The 18,498-nt window shown below is 34.2% G+C and overlaps 1 protein-coding gene across 1 annotated transcript in view; it reads left to right on the top strand.

Annotated features, from left to right (window-relative positions):
* LOC102805411 (uncharacterized) overlaps positions 1–18,498 on the top strand; it is a 33,981-nt gene that overhangs the window by 8,939 nt on the left and 6,544 nt on the right. The window contains exons 2-4 of the mRNA XM_085508173.1: positions 16,053–16,130; positions 16,308–17,368; positions 17,851–18,046. Of these exons, the coding sequence (XP_085364299.1) occupies positions 16,053–16,130; positions 16,308–17,368; positions 17,851–18,046 (1,335 nt within the window). The remainder of the gene's footprint in view (positions 1–16,052; positions 16,131–16,307; positions 17,369–17,850; positions 18,047–18,498) is intronic.

Below are 18,498 nucleotides of genomic sequence, written 5' to 3'. Positions count from 1 at the left end.
TTCAATCTCTATCACATGTTGGTATCATCAACCACTACATTCAATCTCTATCACATGTTGATATCATCAACCACTACATTCAATCTCTATCACACGTTGATATCACCAATCACTACATTTAATCTCTATCATACGTTGATATCACAAACCACTACATTCAATCTCTATCACATGTTGATATCATCAACCACTACATTCAATCTCTATCACACGTTGATATCACCAACCACTACATTTAATCTCTATCATACGTTGATATCACAAACCACTACATTCAATCTCTATCACATGTTGATATCATCAACCACTACATTCAATCTCTATCATATGTTTGTATCATCAACCACTACATTCAATCTCCATCATATGTTTGTATCATCAACCACTACATTCAATCTCTATCACATGTTGATATTATCAACCACTACATTCAATCTCTATCACATGTTGGTATCATCAACCACTATATTCAATCTCTATCATATGTTTGTATCTTCAACCACTACATTCAATCTCAATCATATGTTTGTATCATCAACCACTACATTCAATCTCTATCACATGTTGATATCATCAACCACTACATTCAATCTCTATCACATGTTGATATCATCAACCACTACATTCAATCTCTATCACATGTCGATATCATCAACCACTACATTCAATCTCTATCACATGTTGATAACATCAACCACTACATTCAATCTATATCACATGATGATATCATCAACCACTACAATCAATCTCTATCACATGTCGATATCATCAACCACTACATTCAATCTCTATCACATGTTGATATTATCAACCACTACATTCAATCTCTATCACATGTTGATATTATCAACCACTAAATTCAATCTCTATCATATGTTGATATTATCAACCATTACATTCAATCTCTATCACATGTTCATATCAACAACCACTACATTCAATCTCTATGATATGTTGATATTATCAACACTACATTCAATCTCTATCACATATTTGTATCATCAACCACTACATTCAATCTCTATCACATGCTGATATCATCAACCACTACATTCAATCTCTATCACATGTTGATATCATCAACCACTACATTCAATCTCTATTATATGTTTGTATCATCAACCACTACATTCAATCTCTATCACATGTTGATATCATCAACCACTGCATTCAATCTCTATCACATGTTGGTATCATCAACCACTACATTCAATCTCTATCACATGTTGATATTATCAACCACTACATTCAATCTCTATCACATGTTGGTATCATCAACCACTACATTCAATCTCTATCACATGTTGATATTATCAACCATTACATTCAATCTCTATCACATGTTGATATTATCAACCACTACATTCAATCTCTATCACATGTTGATATCATCAACCACTACATTCAATCTCTATCATATGTTTGTATCATCATCAACCACTACATTCAATCTCTATCATATGTTGATATTATCAACTATTACATTCAATCTCTAACACATGTTGATATTATCGACCACTACATTCAATCTCTATCACATGTTATATTATCAACCACTACATTCAATCTCTATAACATGTTGATATCATCATCCACTACATTCAATTTCTATGATATGTTGATATTATCAACACTACATTCAATCTCTATCACATGTTTGTATCAATATCAACCACTACATTCAATCTCTATCACATGTTGATATTATCAACCACTACATTCAATCTCTATCACATGTTTGTATCATCAACCACTACATTCAATCTCTATCACATGTTGATATCATCAACCACTACATTCAATCTCTATCACATGTTGATATTATCAACCACTACATTCAATCTCTATCACACGTTGATATCATCAACCACTACATTCAATCTCTATCACATGATGATATTATCAACCACTACATTCAATCTCTATCACATGTTTGTATCATCAACCACTACATTCGATCTCTATCACATGTTGATATCATCAACCACTACATTCAATCTCTATCACACGTTAATATCACCAACCACTACATTTAATCTCTATCATACGTTGATATCACAAACCACTACATTCAATCTCTATCATATTTTTCTATCATCATCAACCACTACATTCAATCTCTATCACATGTTGATATCATCAACCACTACATTCAATCTCTATCATATGTTTGTATCATCATCATCATCATCAACCACTACATTCAATCTCTATCACATGTTGATATAATCAACCACTACATTCAATCTCTATCACATGTTGATATCATCAACCACTACATTCAATCTCTATCACGTTTGTATCATCAACCACTACATTCAATCTCTATCACATGTTGATATCATCAACTACTACATTCAATATCTATCACATGTTGATATCATCAACCACTACATACAATCTCTATCATATGTTTGTATCATCTACCACTACATTCAATCTCTATCATATTTTTGTATCATCAACCACTACATTCAATCTCTATCACATATTGATATTATCAACCATTACATTCAATCTCTATCACATGTTGATATTATCAACCACTACATTCAATCTCTATCACATGTTGATATCATCAACCACTGCATTCAATCTCTATCACATGTTGATATCATCAACCACTACATTCAATCTCTATCACATGTTGATATCATCAACTACTACATTCAATCTCTATCACATGTTGATATCATCAACCACTACATTCAATCTCTATCACATGTTGATATCATCAACCACAACATTCAATCTCTATCATATGTTTGTATAATCAACCACTACATTCAATCTCTATTATATGTTTGTATATTCTACCACTACATTCAATCTCTATCACATGTTGATATCATCAACCACTGCATTCAATCTCTATCACATGTTGATATCATCAACCACTACATTCAATCTCTATCACATGTTGATATCATCATCCACTACATTCAATCTATATCACATGTTTCTATCTTCAACCACTACATTCAATCTCTATCATATGTTTGTATCATCAACCACAACATTCAATCTCTATCATATTTTTCTATCATCAACCACTATATTCAATCTCTATCACAAGTTGATATCATCAACCACTACATTCAATCTCTATCACATGTTGATATCATCAACCACTACATTCAATCTCTATCATATGTTTGTATCATCAACCACTACATTCAATCTATATCATATGTTTGTATCATCAACCACTACATTCAATCTCTATCACATGTTGATATCATCAACCACTACATTCAATCTCTATCACATGTTGATATCATCAACCACTACATTCAATCTCTATCATATGTTTGTATCATCATCATCATCATCAACCACTACATTCAATCTCTATCACATGTTGATATAATCAACCACTACATTCAATCTCTATCATATGTTGATATCATCAACCACTACATTCAATCTCTATCACGTTTGTATCATCAACCACTACATTCAATCTCTATCACATGTTGATATCATCAACTACTACATTCAATATCTATCACATGTTGATATCATCAACCACTACATACAATCTCTATCATATGTTTGTATCATCTACCATACATTCAATCTCTATCATATTTTTGTATCATCAACCACTACATTCAATCTCTATCACATATTGATATTATCAACCACTACATTCAATCTCTATCACATGTTGGTATCATCAACCACTACATTCAATCTCTATCACATGTTGATATTATCAACCATTACATTCAATCTCTATCACATGTTGATATTATCAACCACTACATTCAATCTCTATCACATGTTGATATCATCAACCACTACATTCAATCTCTATCATATGTTTGTATCATCATCAACCACTACATTCAATCTCTATCATATGTTGATATTATCAACTATTACATTCAATCTCTAACACATGTTGATATTATCGACCACTACATTCAATCTCTATCACATGTTATATTATCAACCACTACATTCAATCTCTATAACATGTTGATATCATCATCCACTACATTCAATTTCTATGATATGTTGATATTATCAACACTACATTCAATCTCTATCACATGTTTGTATCAATATCAACCACTACATTCAATCTCTATCACATGTTGATATTATCAACCACTACATTCAATCTCTATCACATGTTTGTATCATCAACCACTACATTCAATCTCTATCACATGTTGATATCATCAACCACTACATTCAATCTCTATCACATGTTGATATTATCAACCACTACATTCAATCTCTATCACACGTTGATATCATCAACCACTACATTCAATCTCTATCACATGATGATATTATCAACCACTACATTCAATCTCTATCACATGTTTGTATCATCAACCACTACATTCGATCTCTATCACATGTTGATATCATCAACCACTACATTCAATCTCTATCACACGTTAATATCACCAACCACTACATTTAATCTCTATCATACGTTGATATCACAAACCACTACATTCAATCTCTATCATATTTTTCTATCATCATCAACCACTACATTCAATCTCTATCACATGTTGATATCATCAACCACTACATTCAATCTCTATCATATGTTTGTATCATCATCATCATCATCAACCACTACATTCAATCTCTATCACATGTTGATATAATCAACCACTACATTCAATCTCTATCACATGTTGATATCATCAACCACTACATTCAATCTCTATCACGTTTGTATCATCAACCACTACATTCAATCTCTATCACATGTTGATATCATCAACTACTACATTCAATATCTATCACATGTTGATATCATCAACCACTACATACAATCTCTATCATATGTTTGTATCATCTACCACTACATTCAATCTCTATCATATTTTTGTATCATCAACCACTACATTCAATCTCTATCACATATTGATATTATCAACCATTACATTCAATCTCTATCACATGTTGATATTATCAACCACTACATTCAATCTCTATCACATGTTGATATCATCAACCACTGCATTCAATCTCTATCACATGTTGATATCATCAACCACTACATTCAATCTCTATCACATGTTGATATCATCAACTACTACATTCAATCTCTATCACATGTTGATATCATCAACCACTACATTCAATCTCTATCACATGTTGATATCATCAACCACAACATTCAATCTCTATCATATGTTTGTATAATCAACCACTACATTCAATCTCTATTATATGTTTGTATATTCTACCACTACATTCAATCTCTATCACATGTTGATATCATCAACCACTGCATTCAATCTCTATCACATGTTGATATCATCAACCACTACATTCAATCTCTATCACATGTTGATATCATCATCCACTACATTCAATCTATATCACATGTTTCTATCTTCAACCACTACATTCAATCTCTATCATATGTTTGTATCATCAACCACAACATTCAATCTCTATCATATTTTTCTATCATCAACCACTATATTCAATCTCTATCACAAGTTGATATCATCAACCACTACATTCAATCTCTATCACATGTTGATATCATCAACCACTACATTCAATCTCTATCATATGTTTGTATCATCAACCACTACATTCAATCTATATCATATGTTTGTATCATCAACCACTACATTCAATCTCTATCACATGTTGATATCATCAACCACTACATTCAATCTCTATCACATGTTGATATCATCAACCACTACATTCAATCTCTATCATATGTTTGTATCATCATCATCATCATCAACCACTACATTCAATCTCTATCACATGTTGATATAATCAACCACTACATTCAATCTCTATCATATGTTGATATCATCAACCACTACATTCAATCTCTATCACGTTTGTATCATCAACCACTACATTCAATCTCTATCACATGTTGATATCATCAACTACTACATTCAATATCTATCACATGTTGATATCATCAACCACTACATACAATCTCTATCATATGTTTGTATCATCTACCATACATTCAATCTCTATCATATTTTTGTATCATCAACCACTACATTCAATCTCTATCACATATTGATATTATCAACCATTACATTCAATCTCTATCACATGTTGATATTATCAACCACTACATTCAATCACTATCACATGTTGATATCATCAACCACTGCATTCAATCTCTATCACATGTTGATATCATCAACCACTACATTCAATCTCTATCACATGTTGATATCATCAACTACTACATTCAATCTCTATCACATGTTGATATCATCAACCACTACATTCAATCTCTATCACATGTTGACATCATCAACCACTACATTCAATCTCTATCATATGTTTGTATAATCAACCACTACATTCAATCTCTATTATATGTTTGTATCATCTACCACTACATTCAATCTCTATCACATGTTGATATCATCAACCACTGCATTCAATCTCTATCACATGTTGATATCATCAACCACTACATTCAATCTCTATCACATGTTGATATCATCATCCACTACATTCAATCTATATCACATGTTTCTATCTTCAACCACTACATTCAATCTCTATCATATGTTTGTATCATCAACCACAACATTCAATCTCTATCATATTTTTCTATCATCAACCACTATATTCAATCTCTATCACAAGTTGATATCATCAACCACTACATTCAATCTCTATCACATGTTGATATCATCAACCACTACATTCAATCTCTATCATATGTTTGTATCATCAACCACTACATTCAATCTATATCATATGTTTGTATCATCAACCACTACATTCAATCTCTATCACATGTTGATATCATCAACCACTACATTCAATCTCTATCACATGTTGATATCATCAACCACTACATTCAATCTCTATCATATGTTTGTATCATCATCATCATCATCAACCACTACATTCAATCTCTATCACATGTTGATATAATCAACCACTACATTCAATCTCTATCACATGTTGATATCATCAACCACTACATTCAATCTCTATCACGTTTGTATCATCAACCACTACATTCAATCTCTATCACATGTTGATATCATCAACTACTACATTCAATATCTATCACATGTTGATATCATCAACCACTACATACAATCTCTATCATATGTTTGTATCATCTACCATACATTCAATCTCTATCATATTTTTGTATCATCAACCACTACATTCAATCTCTATCACATATTGATATTATCAACCATTACATTCAATCTCTATCACATGTTGATATTATCAACCACTACATTCAATCTCTATCACATGTTGATATCATCAACCACTGCATTCAATCTCTATCACATGTTGATATCATCAACCACTACATTCAATCTCTATCACATGTTGATATCATCAACTACTACATTCAATCTCTATCACATGTTGATATCATCAACCACTACATTCAATCTCTATCACATGTTGACATCATCAACCACTACATTCAATCTCTATCATATGTTTGTATAATCAACCACTACATTCAATCTCTATTATATGTTTGTATCATCTACCACTACATTCAATCTCTATCACATGTTGATATCATCAACCACTCCATTCAATCTCTATCACATGTTGATATCATCAACCACTACATTCAATCTCTATCACATGTTGATATCATCATCCACTACATTCAATCTATATCACATGTTTCTATCTTCAACCACTACATTCAATCTCTATCATATGTTTGTATCATCAACCACAACATTCAATCTCTATCATATTTTTCTATCATCAACCACTATATTCAATCTCTATCACATGTTGATATCATCAACCACTACATTCAATCTCTATCACATGTTGATATCATCAACCACTACATTCAATCTCTATCATATGTTTGTATCATCAACCACTACATTCAATCTATATCATATGTTTGTATCATCAACCACTACATTCAATCTCTATCACATGTTGATATCATCAACCACTACATTCAATCTCTATCACATGTTGATATCATCAACCGCTACATTCCATCTCTATCACATGTTGATATCATCAACCACTACATTCAATCTCTATCACATGTTGATATTATCAACCACTACATTCAATCTCTATCACATGTTGATATCATCAACCACTACATTCAATCTCTATCACATGTTGATATCATCAACCGCTACATTCCATCTCTATCACATGTTGATATCATCAACCACTACATTCAATCTCTATCACATGTTGATATTATCAACCACTACATTCAATCTATATCACATGTTGATATCATCAACCACTACATTCAATCTCTATCACATGTTGATATCATCAACCATTACATTCAATCTCTATCACATGTTGATATAATCAACCACTACATTCAATCTCTATCACATGTTGATATCATCAACCGCTACATTCCATCTCTATCACATGTTGATATCATCAACTACTACATTCAATCTCTATCACATGTTGATATTATCAACCACTACATTCAATCTCAATCGCATGTTGATATCATCACCCACTACATTCAATCTCTATCACATGTTTGTATCATCATCAACCACTACATTCAATCTCTATCACATGTTGATATAATCAACCACTACATTCAATCTCTATCACATGTTGATATCATCAACCACTACATTCAATCTCTATCACATGTTGATATCATTAACCCCTAAATTCAATCTCTATCACATGTTGATATCATCAACCACTACATTCAATCTCTATCAAATGTTGATATCATCAACCACTACATTCAATCTCTATCACATGTTTGTATCATCAACCACTACATTCAATCTATATCACATGTTGATATCATCAACCACTACATTCAATCTCTATCACATGTTGATATTATCAACCACTACATTCAATCTCTATCACATGTTGATATCATCAACCGCTACATTCCATCTCTATCACATGTTGATATCATCAACCACTACATTCAATCTCTATCACATGTTGATATTATCAACCACTACATTCAATCTATATCACATGTTGATATCATCAACCACTACATTCAATCTATATCACATGTTGATATAATCAACCACTACATTCAATCTCTATCACATGTTGATATCATCAACCGCTACATTCCATCTCTATCACATGTTGATATCATCAACTACTACATTCAATCTCTATCACATGTTGATATTATCAACCACTACATTCAATCTCAATCACATGTTGATATCATCAACCACTACATTCAATCTCTATCACATGTTTGTATCATCATCAATCACTACATTCAATCTCTTTCACATGTTGATATAATCAACCACTACATTCAATCTCTATCCCATGTTGATATCATCAACCACTACATTCAATCTCTATCAAATATTGATATCATCAACCACTACATTCAATCTCTATCACATGTTGATATCATCAACCACTACATTCAATCTCTATCACATGTTTGTATCATCAACCACTACATTCAATCTATATCACATGTTGATATCATCAACCACTACATTCAATCTCTATCACATGTTGATATTATCAACCACTACAATCAATCTCTATCACATGTTGATATCATCAACCGCTACATTCCATCTCTATCACATGTTGATATCATCAACCACTACATTCAATCTCTATCACATGTTGATATTATCAACCACTACATTCAATCTATATCACATGTTGATATCATCAACCACTACATTCAATCTCTATCACATGTTGATATCATCAACCATTACATTCAATCTCTATCACATGTTGATATAATCAACCACTACATTCAATCTCTATCACATGTTGATATCATCAACCGCTACATTCCATCTCTATCACATGTTGATATCATCAACTACTACATTCAATCTCTATCACATGTTGATATTATCAACCACTACATTCAATCTCAATCACATGTTGATATCATCAACCACTACATTCAATCTCTATCACATGTTTGTATCATCATCAACCACTACATTCAATCTCTTTCACATGTTGATATAATCAACCACTACATTCAATCTCTATCACATGTTGATATCATCAACCACTACATTCAATCTCTATCAAATATTGATATCATCAACCACTACATTCAATCTCTATCACATGTTTGTATCATCAACCACTACATTCAATCTATATCACATGTTGATATCATCAACCACTACATTCAATCTCTATCACATGTTGATTTCATCAACCACTACATTCAATCTCTATCACCTGTTGATATCATGAACCACTACATTCAATCTTTATCACATGTTGATATTATCAACCACTACATTCAATCTCTATCTCACGTTGATATTATCAACCACTACATTCAATCTCTATCACATGTTGATATCACCAACCACTACATTCAATCTCTATCACATGTTGATATCATCAACCACTACATTCAATCTCTATCACATGTTGATATCCTCAACCACTACATTCAATCCATATAGTAGTAGGTAATAATCAATCAATAGAATGCATAAAAAACATTGCAGACAATGCTTTCATCAAGTTAAAATATTAATCGGGTCAGCCAGACTAAGGTGTTGTAGGTGTTGTTATTTATTGTAATCGAAAATAAACATATCGAATACAATTTCAACAAAGATTATCAATGAATTAAGAGAGCGAATTTACACTGTTTTAAAATATGTCACATCGATTGTTAGGAACAAGAACTTTGGTCTAACAACACGATCATACACACCATACATTCACTCCCAATTGTGACCTTTCTTGACCTATTATAATAAAAAAGTGTGTCGTGGACGACTGCAGTCCAGAAAGTGTTGAAATGAACATGAAAGCAGTGTACCGACTTTTTAGATTGAGCTCAGACTGGTAAAAAATTGTATTACTGGTCTGAGGATTGAGAAATGATAACACATGAAATTTTATCTCTTTGAACAAATAATAAATTATGTAAATTCTCTTATGTCTTATGGTTAGATGTGTGATTGGCCACATTAAACATCACTGTATAGTTATGCCATCAGCATTATATAGTGCTGAAATAGCACATCACTGACATCTATGTGACAAATCAGTTGACAATACGTAACAAATTACACTGAGTGAATAGATTAATTTGTTTAGTAACTATTCAACTCATTTACATTATAGATTATTACTATGCCAATACCTCTGTATATATTTATTATTTGCATAGGCATGTGGCTACTGGTCAAGCATTAATACATTTTAAATCACAAGGTTAGCTTCAACTAAAACACAATATAACCTGATCACACCTTAATGTTTACATCTTAAAGACTGCACATCTTAACACGATGTTTGCCTGTGATATCGTAAAGACTGCACATCTTAACACGATGTTTGCCTGCGATATCGTAAAAACTGCACACCTTAACACGATGTTTGCCTGCGATATCATAAAGACTGCACACCTTAACATGATATTTGCATGCGATATCGTAAAACTGTATCCCTTAACATGGTGTTTGCATGCGATATTGTAAAGGCTGCACACCTTAACATGATGTTTGCATGCGATATCATAAAACTGTAAACCTTAACATGATGTTTGCATGCGATATCGTAAAACTGTATACCTTAACATGATGTTTGCATTTGATATCGTAATAACTGCACACCTTAACATGATGTTTGCATGCAATATCGTAAAACTGTATACCTTAACATGATGTTTGCATGCGATATTGTAAAGACTGCACACCTTAACATGATGTTTGCATGCGATATTGTAAAGACTACACACCTTAACATGATGTTTGCATTTGATATCGTAATAACTGCACAACTTAACATGATGTTTGCATTTGATATCGTAATAACTGCACACCTTAACACGATGTTTGTCTGCGATATCGTAAAGACTACACACCTTAACATGATGTTTGCATGCGATATCGTAAAACTGTATACCTTAACATGATGTTTGCCTGCGATACCATCAAAACTGCACACCTTAACATGATGTTTGCATTTGATATCGTAATAACTGCACACCTTAACATGATGTTTGCATTTGATATCGTAAAACTGTATACCTTAACATGGTGTTTGCATGCGATATCGTAAAACTGCACACCTTAACACGATGTTTGCCTGCGATATCGTAAAGACTACACACCTTAACATGATGTTTGCCTGCGATATCGTATAAACTGCACACCTAACACGATAATTGCCTGCGATATCGTAAAAACTGCACACCTAACACGATAATTGTCTGCGATATCGTAAAAACTGCACACCTTAACATGATGTTTGCATGCGATATTGTAAAGACTGCACACCTTAACATGATGTTTGCATTTGATATTGTAATAACTGCATACCTTAACATGATGTTTGCATGCGTTATTGTAAAAACTGCACACCTTATCATGATGTTTGCATGCGATATCTTAAGACTGCACACCTTAACATGATGTTTACATGCGATATTGTAAAGACTGCTCACCTGAACATGTTCGCATACCATATCGTAAAAACTGCATACCTTAACATGATGTTTGCATGCGATATCGTAAAACTGCACATCTTAACATGATGTTTGCATGCAATATCGTAAAACTGCACACCTTAAGATGATGTTTGCATGCGATATCGTCAAAACTGCACCCCTTAACATGATGTTTGCATGCGATGTCGTCAAAACTGCACCCCTTAACATGATGTTTGCATGCGATATCGTCAAAACTGCACCCCTTAACATGATGTGTGCATGCGATGTCGTCAAAACTGCACACCTTAACATGATGTGTGCATGCGATATCGTAAAGACTGCATACCTTAATATGATGTTTGCATGCGATATCGTAAAGACTGCATACCTTAACTTGATGTTTGCATGCGATATCGTCAAAACTACACAACTTAACATGATGTTTGCATGCGATATCGTCAACACTACACACCTTAACATGATGTTTGCATGCCATATCGTAACAACTGCATACCTTAACATGATGTGTGCATGCGATATCGTAAAGACTGCATACCTTAACATGATGTTTGCATGCGATATCGTCAAAACTACACAACTTAACATGATGTTTGCATGCGATATCGTGAAGACTGCACACCTTAACATGACGTTTGCATGCGATATTTTGAAGACTGCACACCTTAACATGATGTTAACATGCGATATCGTAAAAACTGCACACCTTAACATGATGTTTGCATGCGATATCGTTAAAACTGCATACCTTAACATGATGTTTGCATGCGATATCGTAAAGACTGCATACCTCAACATGATGTTTGCATGCGATATTTTGAAGACTGCACACCTTAACATGATGTTTGCATGCGATATCGTAAAAACTGCACATCTTAACATAATGTTTACATGCGATATCTTAAAGACTGCACACCTTAACATGATGTTAACATGCGATATCGTAAAAACTGCACACCTTAACATGATGTTTGCATGCCATATCGTAACAACTGCATATCTTAACATGATGTGTGATTGCGATATCGTAAAGACTGCATACCTTAACATGATGTTTGCATGCGATATCGTCAAAACTACACAACTTAACATGATGTTTGCATGCGATATCGTGAAGACTGCACACCTTAACATGACGTTTGCATGCGATATTTTGAAGACTGCACACCTTAACATGATGTTAACATGCGATATCGTAAAAACTGCACACCTTAACATGATGTTTGCATGCGATATCGTTAAAACTGCATACCTTAACATGATGTTTGCATGCGATATCGTAAAGACTGCATACCTCAACATGATGTTTGCATGCGATATTTTGAAGACTGCACACCTTAACATGATGTTTGCATGCGATATCGTAAAAACTGCACATCTTAACATAATGTTTACATGCGATATCTTAAAGACTGCACACCTTAACATGATGTTAACATGCGATATCGTAAAAACTGCAAACCTTAACATGATGTTTGCATGCGATATCGTCAAAACTGCACAACTTAACATAATGTTTGCATGCGATATTTTGAAGACTGCACACCTTAACATGATGTTTACATGCGATGTCGTCAAAACTGCACACCTTAACATGATGTTTGCATGCGATAGTTTGAAGACTGCACACCTTAACATGATGTTAACATGCGATATCGTAAAGACTACACACCTTAACATGATGTTAACATGCGATATCGTAAAAACTGCACACCTTAACATGATGTTTACATGCGATATCGTAAAGACTGCACACCTTAACATGATGTTTGCATGCCATATCGTAACAACTGCATACCTTAACATGATGTGTGCATGCGATATTTTGAAGACTGCACACCTTAACATGATGTTAACATGCGATATCGTAAAAACTGCACACCTTAACATGATGTTTGCATGCGATATCGTTAAAACTGCATACCTTAACTTGATGTTTGCATGCGATATCGTAAAGACTGCATACCTCAACATGATGTTTGCATGCGATATTTTGAAGACTGCGCACCTTAACATGATGTTTGCATGCGATATCGTAAAAACTGCACATCTTAACATAATGTTTACATGCGATATCTTAAAGACTGCACACCTTAACATGATGTTTGCCTGCCATATCGTCAAAACTGCACAACTTAACATGATGTTTGCATGCGATATTGTGAAGACTGCACACCTTAACATGATGTTTACATGCGATGTCGTCAAAACTGCACAACTTAACATGATGTTTGCATGCGATATTGTGAAGACTGCACACCTTAACATGATGTTTGCCTGCCATATCGTCAAAACTGCACAACTTAACATGATGTTTGCATGCGATATTTTGAAGACTGCACACCTTAACATGATGTTTACATGCGATGTCGTCAAAACTGCACACCTTAACATGATGTTTGCATGCGATATTGTGAAGACTGCACACCTTAACATGATGTTTGCCTGCCATATCGTCAAAACTGCACAACTTAACATGATGTTTGCATGCGATATTTTGAAGACTGCACACCTTAACATGATGTTTACATGCGATGTCGTCAAAACTACACACCTTAACATGATGTTAACATGCGATATCGTAATAACTGCACACCTTAACATGATGTTAACATGCGATATCGTAAAAACTGCACACCTTAACATAATGTTTACATGCGATATCGTAAAGACTGCATACCTTAACATGATGTGTGCATGCGATATCGTAAAGACTGCATACCTTAACATGATGTTTGCATGCGATATCGTCAAAACTGCATACCTTAACATGATGTTTGCATGCGATATCGTAAAGACTGCATACCTTAACATGATGTTTACATGCGATATCGTCAAAACTGCACAACTTAACATGATGTTTGCATGCGATATTGTGAAGACTGCACACCTTAACATGATGTTTGCATGCGATATCGTCAAAACTGCACACCTTAACATGATGTTTACATGCGATATCGTCAAAACTGCACACCTTAACATGATGTTTGCCTGCCATATCGTCAAAACTGCACAACTTAACATGATGTTTGCATGCGATATTGTGAAGACTGCACACCTTAACATGATGTTTGCATGCTATATCGTCAAAACTGCATACCTTAACATGATGTTTGCATGCGATATCGTAAAGACTGCATACCTTAACATGATGTTTACATGCGATATCGTCAAAACTGCACACCTTAACATGATGTTTGCCTGCCATATCGTCAAAACTGCACAACTTAACATGATGTTTGCATGCGATATCGTAAAGACTGCATACCTTAACATGATGTTTACATGCGATATCGTCAAAACTGCACAACTTAACATGATGTTTGCATGCGATATCGTGAAGACTGCACACCTTAACATGACGTTTGCATGCGATATGGTGAAGACGACACACTTTAACATGATATCAGTGATTTTCCATAGCTCTGTGGCGAATCCAACGACTACTAAGTGAATGGATAGTTGTCCTTCACAACAAATGTATTTTTTGATTTATTATAGTAGACTTGCCAGTCTGAATTACCATTGTTATATATGCAGATGACTCTCTGCACTTTACTTGTCATGCATGTGTGTGTATAAAAAGTTAAAACTCATTACTTGTTAATAAATCAGCTATCATATGATATTGTAGGATCTGCCTGCAACTAGCAACATAGCGGACAGGTCAGTGGATACCAGAGAAGATGTTTACAAACAACAACAAACCTATGTAAGTATAGACTTCGGTATGTCATGCTCTATTCTATTCTATTCTATTCTATTCTATTCTATTCTATTCTATTCTATTCTATTCTATTCTATTCTATTCTATTCTATTCTATTCTATTCTATTCTATTCTATTCTATTGAATGATTAGTTAAACTATCATAATTCACACTTTTGCAGATTGAGAAAGACTTGGCCACATTTTTCGGAGAGGGTGCCAAGCAAGAAGACGTTTTAAAAGTAAACACAGGTGCGAGTGAAGATAATATCTTAAAAGAGTTGAATGCTTTCGACATCCCTCTTGACGTAAAGCAGAAAATGGCGAAGGAACGAAAAGAATTACAAGAGCGCATGATTGCTCGAAGACGACAAGAATACCAGCAGAAGAGAGAAGAAGTAGAAAAACATCTATTGCTAGCACAGCAGAAACAACAAGCACAACAGCTACGAATGAAACAATCACGTCCTCGAGATGTGCGAATTGCAGAACGTAAACAGCTGCAACAAATGAACAAACTATTGTCACATGAAAGGAATAAAGAACCTATTAAAACATCACACTATCAACAGAATGACCCGGCATCATCAATCCGTGTTCCTTACAAGACAGACCGATATTTATTTCCAATTCATTTTTATGCTGGTGGTCCTAATTACCAATATAACGACTTTAGGATAGCTCTATCATATGCCATACACCAGAAACGATCCATTGTTGCAGTCAGTTTTGCTGTTCACTTCACACAAGACGAAGAAGGAGGAGCAACAAAATCATTTTCAGAAACGTTTGACGAAACAGAGATGAAGAAAATAATGCCATTGGCATCTATAGAAGAATTTAAAGAAGCGTGTGGCAGTAATTTGGATTTTATTGTCATGAATCCTTTTGATAAATCGAATCGTGTTACAGATAAGTATAAGGATGAGTATATAAGAACAGTAGAAACATTTCGTGAAATATATGGAATAACACTTCCAGAACCATCCATTATCCCCCAGACCCCACAAGATAGCTTAAGAATATACGAACAAAGCATGGAGCAACGATGTATAGGTATCTTTCGGCCCTGGGATATTGACAACAGATATATAGTGCCAATGCGACAAGAAATATACCGCATAATTGATGAACACTTTTTTTGGGCACCATATATACGAAATATTGGAGAACGTGTAGCAAATTCACTGTGTGATGGTAAACCATACATGGCCTTGCATTGGAGAAACAGAACCGGAGAACCGTGAGTATTTGTATAAGGATAACTAGTAATGTTGAAAACCAGAGTGAATATAATAACGAGACGTACACAAGTAATACCCAGTACAATACATCTGTTACCCTAAAGCCATAAGTTGCAGCGTGTCGTAATTTTGCGGTATTTTTGACCGGACCCCACACAATGAAGTTCGCTAAATCTGTTCTAAACGTTTTAGATTTCGGCATTTCCATGTTGTATTCTTGGGAAGAAAAGATATATAATAATTAGGTTATTACGAAGATACTGCACTAAGACAGTACGCGTCGGTCGATAATTTTGCTGTACTGTCTTCGTGCATATTTTGCTATATCCTCGTAATAAGCTCACAGTATAATCAACATCAATGCACGATTGTTCTACAAACTGTTAGATTATTCTGTTTCTCTGTCTCTGTCTGACTGTCTTTCTCTGTCTCTGTCTCTGTCTGTCTCTCTCTCCCATTTTATGTATTTGATCGATCACAGATGTCGATTGAAAGAAAAAAGATCTGGTATAGGAAAGACATTTATTGGTTACGCAAGCGAAACGAAATGTCTACAGCGTGCCAGAGAGTTGCAGTTAGTGAATGAGGTTGCTAGGCGTCTCCCTAGAGATATTTCTGCTATCATGAAGGATTATGGATTTCCCTGTATTTACATTGCATACCCACCATACAGTGAGGTGAGAAAGTGACAATATTCCAAAATTTTATTTTAAAACAATATATTGCTTAATTGGAAATTAGTATCTATATTGATGGATGGCACGCACTATTTATTGCTTGAATGGTAAAATCGCTTCTTAGATGAACAATACTGTATATTGCTGTGTTTGGAAGCATAGGTGCCTAGATCCACAATACTATGTATCGCTGGGCTGAGAAGTCGGTGCTTAGAAAGGCCATACAACGTATCGCTGGTTTGGAATGTAGGTGCTAAGATCGGCAATGCTACCGTGACGTATCGCTGGGTTGGGAAGTCGGTGCGTAGATCGGCAATACTACGTATTGCTGGGTTGGGAAGTCGGTGCCTAGATCGGCAATGCTACGTATTGCTGGGTTGGGAAGTCGGTGCCTAGATAGGCAATGCTATGTATTGCTGGGTTGGGAAGTCGGTGCCTAGATCGGCAATACT

The sequence above is a fragment of the Saccoglossus kowalevskii genome, chromosome 14, assembly GCF_978046115.1.
Source record: "Saccoglossus kowalevskii chromosome 14, keSacKowa6.1, whole genome shotgun sequence".
Lineage (NCBI taxonomy): Eukaryota > Metazoa > Hemichordata > Enteropneusta > Harrimaniidae > Saccoglossus > Saccoglossus kowalevskii.
The sequence above is the reverse complement of the archived record's forward strand: the minus strand, read 5'-3'. Positions and strand labels throughout refer to the sequence as shown.